The sequence below is a fragment of the Phascolarctos cinereus genome, unplaced genomic scaffold (genome assembly GCF_003287225.1).
Source record: "Phascolarctos cinereus isolate Bilbo 61053 unplaced genomic scaffold, phaCin_HiC Scaffold_726;HRSCAF=1367, whole genome shotgun sequence".
NCBI lineage: Eukaryota > Metazoa > Chordata > Mammalia > Diprotodontia > Phascolarctidae > Phascolarctos > Phascolarctos cinereus.
In genome coordinates, this window is record NW_027556098.1 from 354,001,991 (window position 1) to 354,020,044 (window position 18,054).

At 50.0% G+C, this 18,054-nt stretch overlaps 3 protein-coding genes across 4 annotated transcripts; 1 reads left to right on the plus strand and 2 right to left on the minus strand.

Moving 5' to 3' along the window:
* Positions 1 to 10: 10 nt before the first annotated feature.
* Positions 11 to 8,752, plus strand: ILK (integrin linked kinase). 2 transcript variants are annotated; one of them, XM_020975852.2, is made up of 13 exons: positions 11 to 106; positions 1,148 to 1,256; positions 5,568 to 5,733; positions 5,975 to 6,070; positions 6,209 to 6,305; positions 6,450 to 6,533; positions 6,722 to 6,807; positions 7,190 to 7,299; positions 7,377 to 7,504; positions 7,674 to 7,795; positions 7,892 to 7,991; positions 8,087 to 8,217; positions 8,326 to 8,752. In XM_020975852.2, exons 2-13 carry the CDS (start codon positions 1,168 to 1,170, stop codon positions 8,473 to 8,475), a joined length of 1,359 nt encoding a protein of 452 aa, XP_020831511.1. In that variant the 5' UTR covers positions 11 to 106; positions 1,148 to 1,167; the 3' UTR covers positions 8,476 to 8,752. The 2 variants fall into 2 exon arrangements, with proteins under 2 accessions (XP_020831511.1, XP_020831513.1); XM_020975854.2 differs by lacking the exon at positions 11 to 106 and adding an exon at positions 457 to 577.
* TAF10 (TATA-box binding protein associated factor 10) lies at positions 8,720 to 10,978 on the minus strand. Its single transcript, XM_020975857.2, has 5 exons — positions 10,665 to 10,978; positions 9,990 to 10,147; positions 9,443 to 9,507; positions 9,190 to 9,304; positions 8,720 to 8,930 (listed from the first exon to the last, which is right to left on the minus strand). Exons 1-5 carry the CDS (start codon positions 10,870 to 10,872, stop codon positions 8,841 to 8,843), a joined length of 636 nt encoding a protein of 211 aa, XP_020831516.1. The 5' UTR covers positions 10,873 to 10,978; the 3' UTR covers positions 8,720 to 8,840.
* Positions 10,979 to 12,601: 1,623 nt separating this feature from the next.
* TPP1 (tripeptidyl peptidase 1) lies at positions 12,602 to 17,900 on the minus strand. The gene is made up of 13 exons (XM_020975894.2): positions 17,797 to 17,900; positions 17,617 to 17,700; positions 17,066 to 17,205; positions 15,960 to 16,110; positions 15,719 to 15,846; positions 15,446 to 15,630; positions 15,116 to 15,314; positions 14,710 to 14,898; positions 14,386 to 14,455; positions 14,025 to 14,145; positions 13,689 to 13,847; positions 13,320 to 13,445; positions 12,602 to 13,148 (listed from the first exon to the last, which is right to left on the minus strand). Exons 1-13 carry the CDS (start codon positions 17,811 to 17,813, stop codon positions 13,008 to 13,010), a joined length of 1,710 nt encoding a protein of 569 aa, XP_020831553.1. The 5' UTR covers positions 17,814 to 17,900; the 3' UTR covers positions 12,602 to 13,007.
* Between the last annotated feature and the right edge of the window lie 154 nt (positions 17,901 to 18,054).

Here is an 18,054-nt window from a genome sequence, read left to right on the forward strand (position 1 = left end):
CGTGGCGGGGGGCGGGGCCAGGCCGAGGCGGGTGTGGCAGGGCTGGCGGAGGAGGCTGCGGCCGGAGCTGGCGGCAGGAGCGTCTGGACCTGGCCCCGGAGACCCGGTAAGGAATCGTGCGGACCTGCACTCGCCGCTGGGGGTGGGGATGTGGGGGCGGGGCCACGAGCCCGTTTTATTGAGTAGGAGACTGAGCCCCGAGGGTGGGAGGGAGCTGCCCGCGCTCCGTGGGCCTGGAGGGAGGGCGGGTGGAGTCTCGGGTCCAGTCCCAGGTCCAGTCCCAGGGCTCCCGCCGGGACGCAGTGTAATCACGGGCCGGTCCCGATCCTCTCTGGGCTTCGGGCAGCCCTCCGCTGTCAGGCGGGGCTCGGGGCAGTCTGCGCCGGTCCCTCCCCCCACCCTTGTCTGGGGCGGGGGCGTCCCCGGAGGGTGGAAGGGGTAACGCCCAGGACCGGGTCTGTAGCCTTTTTGCTGCTGGGGGGCTTCTTTCCCCACTCAGCTCGGATGGAGTAGGGGTTTTCTCTCTGTGGGCACTCCTAACACCCACGCAGATAGGAGCTTCTTAGTTAACTGTTTGGTGAGTGTTGCTGTGGCAGAAGAGAATTTGTCTCCTGGGGACAAACTTCTCGCGTGGAGCCTCTGAGCCTTAGCCCAGCTGGTGCTCCCGCGACAGACGCCTCGGGTCGTGCTCTGCTGGCGGAGCCCGGGGCGCTTGGCTCGAGGCTTATCTTTTGCACACCCAGGACACTTGTTTGGAGACAAGAGTATGGATTAAAGGAGGGGTGGGGGAATGTGGAAAAGCGTTCCTTCTGGGGTGTGTGTGTGTGTGTGTGTGTGTGTGTGTGTGTGTGTGTGTGTAAGAGATGTAACTAGGAAGTTACGGTGTGAATAAGAGTTCATCATCCTCTGAAACCTTCCTCCCGGCCAGCTGCTGCTGGGGGGTATTGAACAACCCAGGCAAGGAAGAGGATCTGGCAAAATACCGTACGGGGGGGGGGGACGGGGCGTGGCGGCAGATGACCAACTAGGACATAAAGCGGAAGGTTAGGGTGATGACTAGCTCTTCTCTTTTGTGGGGAGGTAGTAAGCCCTGATAACCTTTGCCCACATTGATTAGTGCCTCTCCCCCATCCTCCTGACTATCCAGGGTCCTAAGGAGCTGTCATCATGGACGACATTTTCACCCAGTGCCGGGAGGGCAATGCTGTGGCTGTTCGTTTGTGGCTGGACAACACAGAAAACGACTTGAACCAGGGGTGAGAGGATTTGAGGGGAAAGTAGGAGAGCAGGTGTGGCTGGGCAGGGCAAGCAAAGCTCAAGGATACCTTGGCATAATAATGTGTATTTTTGTTATCTAGTCCCCAGCCCTTTCTTGCCCTTTGTTTAGGCAGTGCCTCTAGGGTTTAGTTTCTATGATCTATACCTTCTCCTAAGAAGGTATTTATGGAGTGGACTGGTGATGTTGGATGGGATTTTTTCTGCAGAAAAAGAGAAAGAAGAGGCAGAACATCCACAGCCGGACTGGGGAAACACACATTGGAAGTGGAATATGTTTGGTGAAAACATTGGCATAGGGTCTCAGGGTCTGGGTTCCTGGTACAGCTGAGTAAGATGAAGACCCCAATTCTTGCCCTTAGGGTAGGGGAGATGAGGCCCCAAACACAGAATTCTGAAAAGCAGAATGTGAAAAGTGCTAGGGAATTCAAAAGAGATCACTTGAAGATCTCATTAGACTAGATATTCATTTCTAAGGTCTTAAGCCTGTAATTCTATTTTAACCTTTTTGCCAGGATTACTGTAGTGGTAGATATAGTACAACTGGATTTCAGTATAGTCTTTGACAGTTTCTTATGTGAGTAAGACACAGAGTTGTGAGCTCTACCCTCTAGTTGTCTAGCCTCTGGGCTAGGAAAATTAGGCAGATTCAAACCCAAAGAGTAGTAGTTGGTCAATGTTAACTTGGTGGGAGGTCTCTAGTGGAATGATTCAGGCATTTTGTTGACTTTTGCTGCTCAATATTTTCATTGTTGACTTGAGTAGAGGCCTAGATGGCATGTCTATCCTATTTTCAGATTACATGAAACTTGAAGTGATAGCTAAAAAAGTGGACAACAAAATCAGGATCCAGAATGACCTAGATTCAAAACTTGTTTCTGACTCTTCCTAACTGTGAACCTATGGTCAGGCCAGATCTAATATGATGAAATTGCAAAGGGATATTCAAGCATCTAGTCTTATTTTTGGATTAAAAATTTCAGTTGCACAAGTACCAGATTGTGAATGTGCAGCTAAACAATTCCTGTGGAAAAATTCGGGGGCAGTTTATACAGGTGGAATATGAGTTAATGTGACAGTGCAGCCAAAAATGCTAACTGCTTCCCAGGTCTCCTTCAGAGGCATTCATTCAACATGAATTTTATTCAGCACTTACCCTGTGCTAGGCAGTGGCAATATAAAGATAAAAATGAAATAGTCTCTCCTCTCAAGGAGCTTCTGTTCCACTGGGGGAGAGGGGAGATAAAACATGTATACAGGCCAGTCCAAAGTGAATATAAAGTGATTGGGAAGGGCACTGACACTAATGACTGGAGGGGGATCAGGAAAGGCCTGTTTTGCCAAGGAGCACTTGAGCTGAGTCTGAAAAGAAGCCAGGAATTCTAGAAGGCCTGGGTGAGGAGGGACTTGTCCCACTCATGGGGGACAAGCCTGTGTCTAAGGGCACAGAGGCTGGAGATGGAATGCCCAATTTGGAGAATAACAAACAGGCCATTTTTCCTGAAAATTAAGCATGTCCAAGGAAGAGTAATGGGAAGTCAGTCTGGATAGGTCAGAACTTCATTGACAAGAGTTTTAAAAGCCAAGTAAAAGACCATTATATAGTAGAGGCAACAGTCACTAAAGCTTCTTGAGCAGAGGAGTGATAGGGTCAGAACCTGCATTTTAGAAACAACAATTTGGAGGCTATGGATTGAAGTGCCCCAATTAGGAGTCTTTTGCAGTAGTCCAGGCAAGAGATAATGAGGGTAGTGGTTGTGTGAATGGAGAGGAGACAGGTGAGAGAGATATTGTGGAGGTAACATCTCAAAAGACTTGAAAACTGATTGGTTATGGTAGGCAGGGGATAGTGAAGAATCAAAAATGACTCCAGAATTTTTGAACTAAGATGACTAAGAGGATTGTTGATCCTGAACAGAAATACGTAAGTCAGAATGAGTTTGGGCAGAGAGGTAGGTTCCATTTCAGACATATTTAGGTTGAGATTCTTATGGAACATCTTATTAGGAATATCTAATAAAAGGTTGGTGATTTAGGACTGAATTCACCTCAGGAGAGAGACTAGGTCTGGATGTAATGATCTTAGAATCATCTGCTTAGAAATGATAATTGAACATGTGGGAGCTGATGCAGTCACCAAGAAAAGATATATAGAGAGAAGAGAGGGCCAAAGACAAAGCTATGGGGGAGACCTAAGGTTAGGGAACCCAACCTGGACTCAGCAATGGAGACTGAGAAAGAATGGCTACATAGGTAGAGAACCAGTAGAGAAAAGTCAGGAAGATCTAGGGAGGAGAAAATATTGAGGAAGGGGTTGGTCAGCAGCATCAAACATTGTCGAGAGGTCAAAGATGATGACTGCAAAAGGGCCACTTGGTTTTAGTAATTAAGAAATCTTTGGTAACCTTGGAGAGAACATTTTCAATCTAGTGGTAAGATCAGAAGCCAGTTTGGAATGAGTTGAGAAGGGAGCATTAGAGAAAATGAGTATAGATAGGTTTGGGTTTTTTTTTAGAATATTATTTATGAAAAGGAAGAAGGGTAAAGGATAGCTTGACGGAATGCCGTAGCCAAATAAATGATTTGCTTATTTAGGGTAAAGAGCATTTTTTTAGACAGTAGGGAAGAATTAGCCAGATAGAGAGAAATTGAAGATTAGGGAAGGGGAAGGAGATGGAAGCTGATGAGGAGTGAAGGGGGCGTTGGAACACTGGAGATGGTAGGGAGAAGGTCAAAGGTACTAGTTATTGGGGTGGCCGGGGGGAATAGTGTTAATGGTTTTTTTGAGTTGTAGAAAAAGGAGAAAAGATGGAGCTCACACTCTGTTTCCTCAGACTAGGTCATATGCAAGGGTGGGGGTGGAGGATTTAAGGAAAAGAGATCTGGACTACAGCAAAAAAGAAGGATGTTAAGTGAAATCAGGCCCAGTTGAAATTAGATAATGCAACAATGTAGTTCTCCTAAGCAGCACAGTTATGTTATTTCTTCCAGCACTGCTCAGCCGCACAGTGATTAGAAGTTAAGTTTGATAGGAGTAAAGGTACAGGAATAGGATATTAAGGTGAGATAAAAGAATTTCAGAGTTCTGGATCATAGAAGTGAATTCTCATGGGTGATGGTTAAAGTAAGCTTATGACTGTCTTGCTGAAGATTGATGAACAGGAAAGCCACATCTTGTCCTCTGCCTTGCCCTAGTTGGACCTCATCTTGAATATTGTAGGATTTGGCTGGGTGGGGAAAAGGATGGGAAAAGCTGTCATGTGAAAAAGGGGATTAGGATTGATGTAAGGAAAAACTAATAATTAGTGCTACCTAGAACATGCAGTAGGAAATAGAAGTTCCTTATCACTCAACATCATAAATTGGATGCTGGAAAACCAGTTGTTCAGGCTGTTTTAGAGGAAATTCTGAGTCAAGTGTGGAGTGGACTGGAGCAGTCTCAGAACCTCAGAGTTTGTATTTATAAGTAATATTTGTAGCTGAAAGAAGCAGAAGGCAGAAGCCCAATAGCTGCACTAACTAGAGCCTCTGTTCCACCCCTCTGGGAAATGACCCAAACTCTTCAGGCCCAGCCACACCCCTCCTCCTCAAGACTAGCCAGTCCCCAGCCCTCCTAGAGCCTTTGACCCACCCCAGTCCTGCCTCCTTACTCTACTTGGGTAGCCTCCCCCCCCCCACCAGACGTTGTGGGAATTTCCTATTATGGCCATTTGACCAGAGGCCCTCTGCTGGAGGCAGGCCCACCCCCAACAGCTTCTGACTCCCCCTCTCCCCGAAGTCCCTAGAGTTTTGCCAGAACTCTTTAAGGATTCTGCAGTTCTAGTGACTGTTGTCCCTCTTCTAGCCAACAGATCCTGATGTCTGATTTCTGCCAGTTTTTTGTTCTGCCCCTAAACCCCATCTTCACCCCCCCATTTAAAAAACCCTCACGTGTACGTAGAATTTTAGTTTTACAAAGTGTTTTCTTCACTTTCGTGTACAAATTAATTTTCTCTTTTATAGATTAGGAAGCTGAGGCTCAGAGAGCTTAGATGACTTGTCCAGGGTTATACATCCAGTATCAGCTAGAAATGGAAACTCTGATTCCAGTCCAGTTTTCTGTTGTACCTACCGTACCACTATCTGTCCTATCCCACAACCCCTTAACCATGCTACCATTTTAAAAATCAGTTGATTTCTCTGACTTCTATATGTAACAGGGGAATGATTTCCACAACCCACTTCTCAGGGTAGGGGCTGAAAGCACTTTGATAGAAATATGATTTATGATCTTGTTTATTCCCACTTTCTAGGGATGACCATGGTTTCTCTCCTCTGCACTGGGCCTGCCGAGAGGGCCGCTCAGCTGTGGTTGAAATGCTGATCATGAGGGGGGCCCGAATCAACGTAATGAACAGGGGTGATGATACACCCCTCCACCTAGCAGCCAGCCATGGGCACCGGGACATTGTGCAGAAAGTAGGCAATGTTTTCCCTCCCCTTCTTTATATCACGTAGATCAGATTCACGGTTTAGAGGAATGGGAGAAAGGGATATGGTTTCCTCCTTGGCAGTGGATAATGAAGGACTCTATCTGTACATCCACCTGCCAATATGTAGAAATTAAGAACTTCTTGTGATCCAGAAGATAATTATCTGAGGGTGAGCTTGGGATGTTGAATTAAAGGGGTGCATAAATGTCCTTTCTGTTTATTCCCAGTTGCTTCAATACAAGGCTGACATAAATGCAGTGAATGAGCATGGGAATGTGCCCCTTCATTATGCCTGCTTCTGGGGCCAGGACCAAGTGGCAGAGGTGAGGACACCACTCATTTCTTTTGGGGATCAGATGCCTGATCTCCAAAGGGAGTTACAGGAGAGTGTGAATGGTATGAATTCATGTAGTGGGGTTGGTACAGGAAATGGCCCACTATGGTCACTCCTTCCTTCCCAGGACCTTGTAGCTGGTGGAGCACTTATCAGCATTTGTAACAAGTATGGGGAGATGCCAGTGGACAAGGCCAAAGCCCCACTTCGAGACAGCCTCCGAGGTGAGCCTCAGATCCTATACTCTCACTTTCCAGCTCCTCAGATCTTTCTCTCATGAGGCTGTACATGGGGGAATAGGGTGGGGCCCAGCTTTCCTATTCCTGTCACCCTGTGGGGCTGTGCCCCTCACTGCTTTTCCTTCTCAGAACGTGCAGAGAAGCTGGGCCAGCCAATGGGCCGTATTCCATACAAAGACACATTCTGGAAAGGGACAACACGCACTCGACCCCGTGAGTTTGGAGTGGCTTACTCTTTAATACCTAACAGCTCTCTATGTACCTCCTCTGTGAACTCCACACCTCCCCCAATTCCCTTATCCTCTAAGGGACTGGCCCTGGACACCTTCCCCCATCCCCACCTCCTTTCAGGAAATAGCCCCTACACAGCTATCCCCTGTCTAACACCCCACTCCTCTCAGGGAACGGCACCCTGAACAAACACTCAGGCATCGACTTCAAGCAGCTCAACCTGGTGGTGAAACTCAACGAGAACCAGTCAGGAGAGGTGACCTGTAGACCCTTAAGAACCCCCTAGTTCCAAGCCCAGATCCCCTAACTGCCTTAGCTTTGGCCTCCTAACCACATCCTATCCACCCCAAGCCTCCTGGTCATGCCAGTAATCCCATGTTGTGCTTCCTCTTGAATCATCCCTCTATTTAGCTCACTACATAGTGGGGGGAAAAGCCCTGGATCCAGGAGAGAAATTGGGTTTGGCTCCAGCTTTATTATTTTGCTGTAAGTTACTTGATCTCTCTAGGTTAGTTCCATCTGTAAAATTCAAGGGGTTAGATAAGATGATCTGAGGTCCCTTCCAGCTCCAAATTCTGTTGATCTTATCTTACCTGGCCCTTGTCCCTAACCTGATGATCCTGCCTGTCCCAACCCAGCTGTGGAAGGGTCGATGGCAGGGGAATGACATCGTCATCAAGATGTTGAAGATCCGGGACTGGAGTACAAGGAAGAGCAGAGACTTTAATGAGGAGTATCCCAAGCTGAGGTGGGGGAGTTGGGTGCACTGGGAGGTGGGGAGCTAAAGGGAAGGAGCAACACATGAATTCTGTCTTGTCTTTGCAGGATTTTTTCACACCCCAACGTGCTGCCTGTGTTGGGAGCCTGCCAGGCACCCCCTGCCCCCAACCCCATTCTCATCACCCACTGGATGCCTTATGGCTCCCTCTACAATGTACTTCATGAAGGGACCAGTGAGTTGTGTCATTGTGCCAGAAAAGGCTGGGATTCAAGCTGTGAACACCAGAGGGTGGGGACAGGAATAGGAACCTGAAGCCAGCTGTCTGGTCTGAGGCAAAGGGGCTGCTAGGATTAAACTTAACGGTGACTCCTTTTCCCTTCTCTGAACTTTCCTTCTCCCAGATTTTGTTGTTGACCAGACTCAAGCTGTCAAGTTTGCTCTGGATATGGCACGGGGCATGGCCTTCCTACACACACTGGAGCCCCTCATACCCCGGCATGCCCTCAACAGCCGAAGTGTCATGGTGAGGTTTAAGGCCACAGTGTACCCAGGATGTCTAATCCAACTATCACTTGAGCACAGATCCCCACTACAACCAGCCTTCATCTTTTTTCCCCAGATCGACGAGGATATGACTGCCCGTATCAGCATGGCTGATGTGAAATTCTCTTTCCAGTGCCCAGGGCGCATGTATGCCCCTGCCTGGGTGGCTCCTGAGGGTAGGGGGGGATGAAGGCAGAAGACAGATTTAGTGGGGAGGTGGGGGACAGGGAAACAATCAGGGTTCTTATCCCAATCCTCTCCCCTGACCCAGCTCTGCAGAAGAAGCCAGAGGAGATTAATCGTCGTTCTGCAGACATGTGGAGCTTCGCAGTGCTGTTGTGGGAACTAGTGACAAGGGAGGTACCATTTGCTGACCTCTCCAACATGGAAATTGGCATGAAGGTCTGGAGGATACTGGGGGCATGTTGGGGGGTTGGGGGGAAGGGAAGGTAGAAACAGATTTATGGGACAGAGAGAGGTCCTGAACCTGGGGATTCTTGCTGTTTGTAGGTTGCCCTGGAAGGCCTTCGACCCACCATTCCTCCAGGTATCTCCCCACATGTGTGTAAACTCATGAAGATCTGCATGAATGAGGACCCAGCCAAAAGGCCCAAGTTTGACATGATTGTACCCATCCTGGAAAAGATGCAGGACAAATAGAGCCATATGGGGTGAAGGGGGTACACTTATACTCCCTTCCTAGCTGCAGGCCCCAGGGCCCCCTCCTTCCCCTGGCAACGGTACAGCCACCTCAGCTCCACCCTCACCCCCAGCTTTAGGGGCTACCCTCCCTGCCCCATCTGCCAGCCTGGGGGTGGGGTGGGGGTAGGCTCAGCTTTTTTTTCACACCACGCCAAGTCCTACTTCTCGGTGTCTTCCCAGTGTGGGAGAAGCAGCCACCTGCCTCAGTCACAATAAAGGTTTATTATGAAAACAAGCTGGTGTGGGGGTGGGTGGGGGAGGAAGGAATGGGACAAATGTACACACACCCACACATGCCCCGGCCAGCCGGGGAAGAGGTGAGCTCAGGTGAAATAATGTGGCTTCTTGACATTAATACCATACTCGCTGAGTGCAGGGGTCAGGTCTTCCATGGTCAGGGTATACTTTCGGTCCTTGGAAAGAAATTTGAAAGAGCAATAGTATGAGCCCGGAATGTAATCTTGGTTCTTGCACTTACATGTTACATGTCCCAAAGCAAACCACTTCACCAATATGGACTGAGTTTCTATGTATATAAAATAGGGATGATAATCCCTGTGGCTTTCACAGGGCTAAAGAGGCCTACCAGTAGAAAGTTTCTGAAGTTCCATGTGCCACCAAGAGCCCCAGGGGAGCATTTATCACATCACCAGCCTAGTCCCAACTACTCACTTTGCTCTTGCTCCTGGAGCTGCCTGAGGCAGTGCCTTTCATCTTGCAGTGTTGTAAAGCATCGTTGGCAATGTCAGAGATGAACTTCTGGGCTGCCAGGGAGATGAGCCGGACACTGGGAAGGGAGAAGGAGTTGGCATGTGGGGATAAAACCAGCCCTCCCTCAAGTTGAAGTCTGTACTTGGTGTATAGGAAGGAGCCAGAGATACCCACTAGATGCTGGGGACTGGATTTACTGTCCCAAATCACTTACATTCTAGGATCAGAGGCTTCAAAACCAGCACGGTTCAGGTAGTAACCAGTAACAGCATCTGGAATCTAAGAATGCAACAAATTTTAATCAGTTGTTAAGTACATACTGTATTAGGTACTATGATAGGCATTTGGGATACCCAAACAAGCAAAAACAGTCCCTAGCTTCAAAGAGTATTCATGGTCTAATCAATAGAGAGGTGATGGGGGTAGAGTTCTGTGAATTCTCCTACACATCTATAGATAAAAGGGGTGGGGGAAGTCAGTAATCAGGAAAAGCTTCATGTAGAAGGTGGCTCTTGAAATGATCCTTAAAAGAAAGAAGCCTTTGAGAGAATTTAGTATTTGCTGTAGGCTAGGGCCCATCTGAGACATGGGAGGAAAAGATTTTTTTTTTTGCTTTGCTTATTGAAGATATTACAGGCTAAATGGAAAGATGAATCTCATAGCCAAACAAAAATTAACGATTGGGGGAATGGCAATAGGTTGGCCAAGAAAAGCTTGCAGGGAACTGAAAAAGGGTTGACTGGTAGAATGGTTATACATACTGTGGGTGTGTAGTCTTCTAGTTGCATGAGGAAGTCCACCAGGGGTGTACTAGACACAACAGGCTTGACCTCTCCATTGGCAGCACCAGGTAACACATACACCCCATTAGACATGGCACCTTCAGGGGGGGCGGTACCCCCAGCTGCAGATACCGGGACTGGCAAAAGACAGATAACAGGAATTTCAAATGGAGATTAGGGGTAGGGGGAGGATGTTTGACGAGGAAGCCGGCACTGAATTAAAAAGGAATCCCTACTCCCACCTAATCGTGTGGACCTGCTGATGTGGAAGTGCATAACACTTGGTCCTCTTCGCTTGCACTTCTCAGCTCCTCACCCTCCATTACTTTGTTTCCCCAGCGCTCTGGAGGACTCACTGAACCACCCACCCAGTCCTTTAAGGACTTGCAGAGACTCGAGGGCTGGAAGGGCCCTCGGTCGCTATCCAGTCAGTCCTCTCTGAACGATGGCAAGTGGTCTGCCAGCTCCTCTTTGAGGACGTGGGGGGTGGGAGGTTGGGAGCCTTCCACCCTGGGGCAGCTTCGCTTTTGTCAGCACGATTTTTCCCGACGTTGATGCCTCAAGTTGTCTCTCACGTGAGAGCCCCAGTTCCCTCCAGCTCTCCTCACCCCATACGGGTCCTGGCTAGCCCCCCGCCCCGCGCTCCCCGCTCACCCGAGGCCCGGCGGTCGGACGTATCCCCCCGGCCAGGGCCGGGGCCTGCGCCTCCCGCGGGGCTGGCCTTGCTCTCGGCTGGGGCGGGAGCCGACGCCGGCGCTGGGGTCGGGGCCGGAGCAGGGGTGGGGGTAGGAGTTGAGGCCGGGCCCGGCGGGGCAGGGGCAGGGGCCGGGACCACCTCGGGGTCCGCGCCACTGCCACTCATGGCGCCGGGAAGGAGGCGGGGAACGGGGATGGAACCCGAGACGGAGAACTAGGAGGACAGAACCGCTTCCGCTTCCGTTTCCGTTCACGGTCTTTCCTCTCCCCTCAAGCGACTTCCGCCTACTTCCGGCTCAAGCCGCACCCTCCGATGCGGTGAGCTCAACCGCGACACCCGAGTCCAATGGCCTGCCTTCGTTTCCCTCTGGCTCCGGCTTACCGCGCCTCTTTCGCCCCGCCTTCCAGACCATAGAGAGGTGCGAGGCTAGAGGGTCTGCAGAACAGCTGGGTTGCTATGGAAACCGTCCTTTTGCATTCAGTTAACTGTGAACTTTCCTCTGGGCTTCCGGGCCTCAGAGGCCTGGTGAGGGCCCGACTTGGGCCCTTCCCTCTTATAGCCCTGTGTGATTCCGGTCTTCTGCGAGCTCTCGAGACAGTGTCTCAAGGCCGAGTTCATCTGTTGCTTACTGCACATATTGATAAATATCCTTTATTTTTAAATTGTGCACATTGTGCTTTAACATAGCCAAACTTTTTTTTTCAAGTGGATGTCTCCTTTGTAAAATCTTATACTCAGCTCGTTTCTGCACATTACTTTTTGCCACTATAGGCAGCTAGGTGGCACAGTGGATAGAGCGCTGCGCTTGGAATCAGGAAGACATCTTCATGAGTTTAAATCTGGTCTCAGATACTTCTGGGCAAGTCGCTTCATCCTGTTTGCTTCAGTTCCTCATTTGTAAAATGAGCTAGAGAAGGAAATGGCAGACCACTCCAGTATCTTTGCCAAGAAAATCCCCAATGGGGTCATGAAGAGTTGGACACAACTGATCAACAATAACTTGTAAAACTCTGCTACCTACCTTACAATGTTATTGTAAAATGTTGTAAAATTGTGAGTTATTGTAGGCTGGTTGACTTGTCACAGATGTTGTAGAGACTTTGCTTTTTAACTCTAATGCTTTTGTCGTATAATATTGAATATTATAATTATCTATATTTGTCTTATTCCACTACTAGATTGCCCCTATAAGGGTAAGGATCATTTTTCATTTAAACTTGTACACTGCTCCTGCCTTTCCTCCCACCCAGCTCCTAATCCCAGTATTCTGCACAGATAATAAATATTTTAAATTGTATTTATTATTCACAGGGAGAAAGATGATTGCATGGGTGATACTTCTTCCTCCCATCCCACATGCAATCAGGCTTATTTCCAGCCTGCCCTGGCCGACAGTTTTCTAAAAGCAAGGTAAAGGTTCAGGGCATGTGGTGCCCTCCCCACCTATATTCTATTTTTTCCCCCAGGATTACCAACAATAAACATTTATATGAAAATCTCAAGGACTTGTTCTGACTCAGCAAATGACAAGGAGGTAAGGATCAGGGCCCACTGGTCTATCCTGTAATGTCATTATGGGAATGAGTTAGCTGATGGGGTGGACCCAGAGTTAGTGGATGCTAACTTATATCCCTGAGAGTTTGATGGGACATAGAGCCTCTCTGACAGCATGTTGTGGTATGTGCCAGACTATACATGATTTTGAGGGTGACCTTGGGCAAATCCTCTCTCCTTTCTAGTCCTCAATTTCTTTTTCTGAACTAAAAGAATTGACTGGCTCTTCAGATATCTAACTGATCTGCACCCAGGGATAGGTCCATGGATCAGGGACCAGCCCTGCTCTCTGAAGACCAGGGAAACCATGCCCCCTCTGCTCTTCAAGCAACTCAGGTGGTAGAGAACAAAACAGCACAGGCTTTATTTGTGTGCAAATACAGACAGCAGTGGACAGAATATATGAGTGTGCATGTGGGAAGGGGAACACTCATGAACAAATGAGGACATCTATACTGGCTCTGACTGCCTGGAGCAGGTTCGGCTTCAACACCCTGGCAGGAAAAACTGACGAAATAGGAATAATTAGGGGGAAGAAGTAAGCCCTACAAATACTGGGTGAGGGGACAGTGACATTGATCAGTACTGTGGAAGTTGTAGGATTAACTGATGCAGGAGTCAGCTCAGTGCTCACAGCAAAGATGAGAGATTGTGTATGCAGGCAAGGATCAAATAGTACTTGCACCAGGGTGGGGTCAGGGTGTCAAAAAGGGTGTCATCTTTCCAGAACAGGGTAAGATCAAGTCTCAAGGGTCTAGCAGTGCTTTCAGCAGGGCAGGATAGTTGGGAGTTCCCCAACCTGTGACTGGGTCCCAGCCGGACTTGGAACAGAACCCTTGACCCTGTACCTCCTCATCTAGGCAAGCCTCATGGCAGCCCTGAGTTACCTGTGGGTAGAAGGGAAAGGGTTACACCTGAGGTCCTGTCCAAACCCCACCCCAGATGCCTCCCAAACCTCCCACATTCCCTACAAACACTGGGTTCTCTGCCTTACCCATTTGACCCCTTCATCTCTACCCCCACTCCCCCCAGCTCCCTAACCCCTCCCCTCAACTCACATCAAATAGGCCACGGCCCTGCATTGAGTAGAGGCGAGGGTTGAGGAAACCAAGAGGGGGACGGCCATTCAAGAGTCGCTGCTCATTCACTAAGGACAGGAGCCCCCCAAACACAGGGGTTGATGCCTGTGGAAGGGGGAAAGGATGCACGTGACCTACAGCAGAAGGAGTAGGGGAAAGCAGCATGCCTTTTTACTTGGCAGGATGAACCGTGGGTATAGTGTGTGACCTCAGGAAGAAAAGGGGGACAAGATTAGTAGTCAAGGGATAGGAAAGGCCATATGGGCTCTCAGTGAGGTACTGGATACTCAAGGGATGAGAAACGGGATAAGGGAATGATTGGAGAAGATAGCGATCTGAGGGTCTCACCGAAGTGCCAGACACCCAGGGGATGGGCACATGGTTGCTAACCACCCAATAGCCATCAGAGAGTGCAGCCACATCAGGATAGGCCCGGCCACTTGCATTGTAGTAATGGGATGGAGGCAGGTGGGTGGAAGAGCCCAAAAAGTGAGACACAGCTTCATCCTGAAGAGTGAGAGGGAACAGTCATGGGGACTCTGAGCTCAGCCTGATTCTCCCTGTCAGGCCCAGATGCAATTCTGTCTCGGAGACTAGGACTATCAGGAAGGGCCATGTCCTTCCTCAGGGCTTAGGACTGAGCTCTCCTTGGACCTGGGAGGGGCTAAGTTATCACTCTCACACCTGGTACTGAGGCCTTGGGAAGATGTTACTGAAGCCACCACCACTGATGTAGTCAACGATCTCTTCTGTAACCATGAAGGGATTCCGGAAGGAGGTCCCACCCACTGTTGTAACATAGGGGCTGCAGACATAGAGGTCACAGGGTTAGCATTTGGGGATTCAGGTCAGCAGAAAGGGTCAGGGCCCCAAGGATCATAGGTTAGCCAGTCCCACAGGTACTGGGTTATAGGTTAGAATGTCCCAAAGGTCACAGGTCGGAGGTGTCAAAAGTCACCATTAGAAGAAGACAGCATCTCAATTTGGAGTTACAAGCTTGGGAAAGATGTAGCTAAGTGGTGGGGGGGAGGAAGGTTGCTGTTACCTGGAGGCTGGGAAGCTGGGACGGAACAAGTGGCCCTTCGGGCCTGAGAAACATCCAGCACCACTGTCCCCTGACAGAAGAAACAGGGAGAGGTCAGGGGTCAGTCTCTGAAGTCAGGAGTTTGGAGAAGGGAGAAACAATGCAGGTGTCCTTGAAGAGGCCTGAAGACAGGGGGAAGTTAGGGATGAGGAGCAAAAGGTCACTGGGTTGGGAAAAAATAGGAACAGGAAGGGATCAGGGTTAGGACTCAATTGTATTGGATCACTGTAGGGGTTAGGATGGTGGTAGGGTCTTATATAGGATCCGGGTCCTGAGCACCAGTACCAGAGGCAAAGAGCAGGGTGAGGCCTCGGGCAGCAGCCTTCATGAACTCAGCATTGACACGCTGAAGGTAGGTGGTACTGAGTGAGTCTTCATCATCCCCATAGCTCACGGTGTGTACCAAAGGCAATGAAGACTCATTACTGAGCAGGAGGAGCCACTGCAAGAAAGGCTCCTGGGACTCATGCCGGCCTGGGGGTCAGAGATACGAAGTAAGGTCACCTTTCTCCCTTAACCCCACTATGGGGGCCAGCCAACCACACCAGTTACCTTTCATCCTCCAAAAAAGAAAGGTTCCTTAGGTTTGGGGTGTTTCTGGGGAGAATCTCTTACTCTCAGTTTTTGAGGGTTCTTAGGACTCTCAAGTTTTGCATCCCTGGGTTTGGACAGGGGTGAGGGGGTGGCCTACCGGGGCTGCTGTAGACCCAGGTAGAGATGTTGGCTCCAGCACTCATGAGGTACTGCACATCTAGGCTGGCTTCCAGTCCAGCTCGGCCATGCCCCTGCTGCCCAACTACTCGGCTGACAGAATCTTTGTGAGGGAAGCTCTTCCCAAAGAGTTTCATGAATTCTTCCAAGTCAGCGTCATGGAAGTATTGCTCCAGGAACTAGAGGGGGAGGAGGAATGGAACAAGAGAGGGGAAAGGTCAGGGTCAGTCTGGTAACACAGAGAGAAATGGATTAATTTCTCTTTTCAATGGAGTGTGTGTTCTATGCCACATACAGGAGAGGGGCTCACCTGGGCACAGGCCTGGCTATTGTTGGCAGACCCAGAGCCCACATCTTGTGCAGTCAGGTTGTATCTCTCACGAATCACAGCCGGAGTTACTCCCAGGTGCAGGCCTAGGGAGTCCTCTACCTTCAGCCTTGGCCCTGACCGCTGCTGTACGGAAGATGCTCGAGGGAATCTGTGTAGTCCACCCACTATGCATTAGGAGGAAGAGGAATTAGCTTCTAGGTAGGACCCTATTTCCCTCCCTTCCCAAATTCCAGGATCCCCCAAACCAATTACCAAAATCCACATGGGCAGCCAGGGCCCCAGGGAGGCTGTATGGATGTGGGGACCTCACAACACGGCCTCCCCCCAGTCTCCCAACAAAGCGGTGGAACTCTGCCCCAGGAAGGAGCTGCTCTGCTTGCCTGGGGGTCAGAAGTCAGAGAGCTGGGAGTCAGTGATTACTAGAAGAAGAAGAGTGTGGAGAAAACCTTTATAGCCCCTTATCCCTCTTTCATTTAGCTCATCCCCCACTCACTGGACAGTCATCTGGCAGGTCAGGAAGTCCTCTGTGATCACTGTTTGGCAATCTTGGACTCCAGCTGCTACAAGCCATTTGTATACAGTGCTAAGAGTGAGTGTTGATGGTCGCACCAGTGCAGCTACATCTTCCAGCAACAGGTACTTCCCTGGTGGGAAGAAGGGAAGGGTGGATTGCAGGAATTCACTGCCATCTTTGGTAAATCTTTCATAAGCACAGGTGTTGGAGTTTAGCCCCAACTTTCAAGGAAGAATGCTAGGGGCTGAATGGGTCCAGATCCCTGGGGGTGCTAGCTCATCACTGATCTTGGTGGGCCGATGATTTTTACCATTTCTGTTCCTTAAGCTTTGTCATCACAATTCTTTTCTAGGTCTCCTGAAGACATTTGAACACCAAATCCAGTGCTCTTTTCACGATAACATACTACACTCCAGCCAAAGAAGACTATCAGATCATCCAAGTTTTGGTGCCTTCACTCACGATGTGCTTTTTCTGGAATTTGTAACCCTCCTTCCCCATACCCTCAAATTGATAACTGTCAAAATCCTACCCACTCTCTATGGTATATAATATTACCTCTGTCACAGAGTTTTCTTCGGTTTTACTCAGAGTTTGGAAATGGGGGACTGACTCTAAGGGCAGAGTTTGAGACTGGATTTATAAGCTTGGGAATCACCCGAATATGGGTAGGACACCATAACAGACTGGTCAGAGGATTCAAGATAAAGAGAAAGAGGGGGTGGTCCAAGGAGACAGGAAGAGAACCAAGAGAGAAGTGTCGCTAAAACCAATAGGGTAGGGTATCCAGGAGAAAGCTTTGGTTCAGCCTCAAAAACTTCATTAGTCAAGAAAGAAAAAAAAATTTGAAAAAAGTCCATTGAGTTTAGTCATTGGGTCATGTGCGTTATGTTGGGGGAGGGGGCAAGGGGAGGGGGTAGCTGAGAACCCCAGGGACTGGAGAAAGAAGGGATTAATATACAGCCTATACTGTGCAGCCCATTCTTCCACTCCATATATTCAACTCCTGGGCACGGGGAGATCTTTCCTCCAATATGTACTCATATCCGCACACCGCCTTGTACCCCCTTCCCCTACACACACACCGTATCGAGGGGAGCCGGGATCGGACACATCCTGCACCAGCGTCTGCAGTTGCTGCAGGTTCTGCTGTCTCAGAGCGAAAGTCAGACTCAGTGATTCGTGAGGACCTACACGACCAAGGGACACCCATCCCGGCGGAGGCCTGGGGAGATGAGGAGTGGGTGTGTGTGAAATTGTGGTTCAGCTTCTGTCTGGGAGGCTTGTACCAGACCAGGGATAATGGGTGAAAGGGGACTAAGAATGTTGGGGTTCGGGGCTCCCAAGAGACCTGGTGTCAGGGATTCGTACCAAGGGATGCTGGGGAATGGGGGGGGCAGGGAGAAGATAGGGGAGGTCGGAAGTCAAGGACCTATCGCTAGGAAGGGCTGATGGGAGAATTCTGGAGGTGAAGCGTGGGAGTTTGGGGAAGGGTGATGGGAGCGGGGAGAAGGGATCACGCACTCGGAAATCACAATAGTTCTCCTTAAGGTACTTTCCTCAAATCAACCACATGAAAGAAGCTGGCAGTCTAAGAGTTGGTCTGGGGGGGACGAGGCTAGGGGCGGGCACTCACAGGAAAGGCTGGTCAGGCTCTGGGCCAAGGCCTCGGGCACAGACACACAAGGCGACGAGCAGCAGGAGCAGGGGCCCAGGGACGCTGCGGAACAGGGGGGAGGGCAGAATGAGCGGAGCCGGAGACGCCGGAGAGCGAGCCCAGTCCCGAGCCCCGCCCGGCCCCGGACCCCGCGCTCACCAAACCTCCCGCCCCATGGCCGGCACCTGGGAACAGAGCAAACCCCTGCACTATGTGCACTTTCCCAACTAGTGGGGCGGGGTGAGGGAGGGACAAGGGGAACCCCGCCCTGCTATAGGCACGCGCAAACCCTGTGCCTGGGCGGGTCCCCATAAACAGGAGCAGACAGCAACCTCTACTCCCTCCCCGCCCCGCGCGTATAGCCGCTCCGCACCCACGCACACGCACCGACAAGCACAACATCCCCAAACGAAGGGA

Bases quoted from the DNA above. Each gene is read 5' to 3' on its own strand.
- TAF10 (XM_020975857.2), bottom strand. From the start codon at position 10,872: ATGAGTGGCAGTGGCGCGGACCCCGAGGTGGTCCCGGCCCCTGCCCCT. The intron at 10,148-10,664 runs GTGAGCGGGGAG...GTCTTTTGCCAG, and splicing joins GTCCGACCGCCGGGCCTCGG to TCCCGGTATCTGCAGCTGGG. The intron at 9,305-9,442 runs GTAAGTGATTTG...CTCCCTTCCCAG, and splicing joins GAAGCCTCTGATCCTAGAAT to TGTCCGGCTCATCTCCCTGG.
- ILK (XM_020975852.2), top strand. From the start codon at position 1,168: ATGGACGACATTTTCACCCAGTGCCGGGAGGGCAATGCTGTGGCTGTT. The intron at 7,505-7,673 runs GTGAGTTGTGTC...TCCTTCTCCCAG, and splicing joins TGTACTTCATGAAGGGACCA to ATTTTGTTGTTGACCAGACT. The intron at 8,218-8,325 runs GTCTGGAGGATA...TGCTGTTTGTAG, and splicing joins ACATGGAAATTGGCATGAAG to GTTGCCCTGGAAGGCCTTCG.
- TPP1 (XM_020975894.2), bottom strand. The intron at 16,111-17,065 runs GTGTGTGTGTAG...TCTTCCCACCAG, and splicing joins TCCCGGCTCCCCTCGATACG to GGAAGTACCTGTTGCTGGAA. The intron at 14,899-15,115 runs GTAGGCCACCCC...TCTGACCCCCAG, and splicing joins CTGGGTCTACAGCAGCCCCG to GCCGGCATGAGTCCCAGGAG.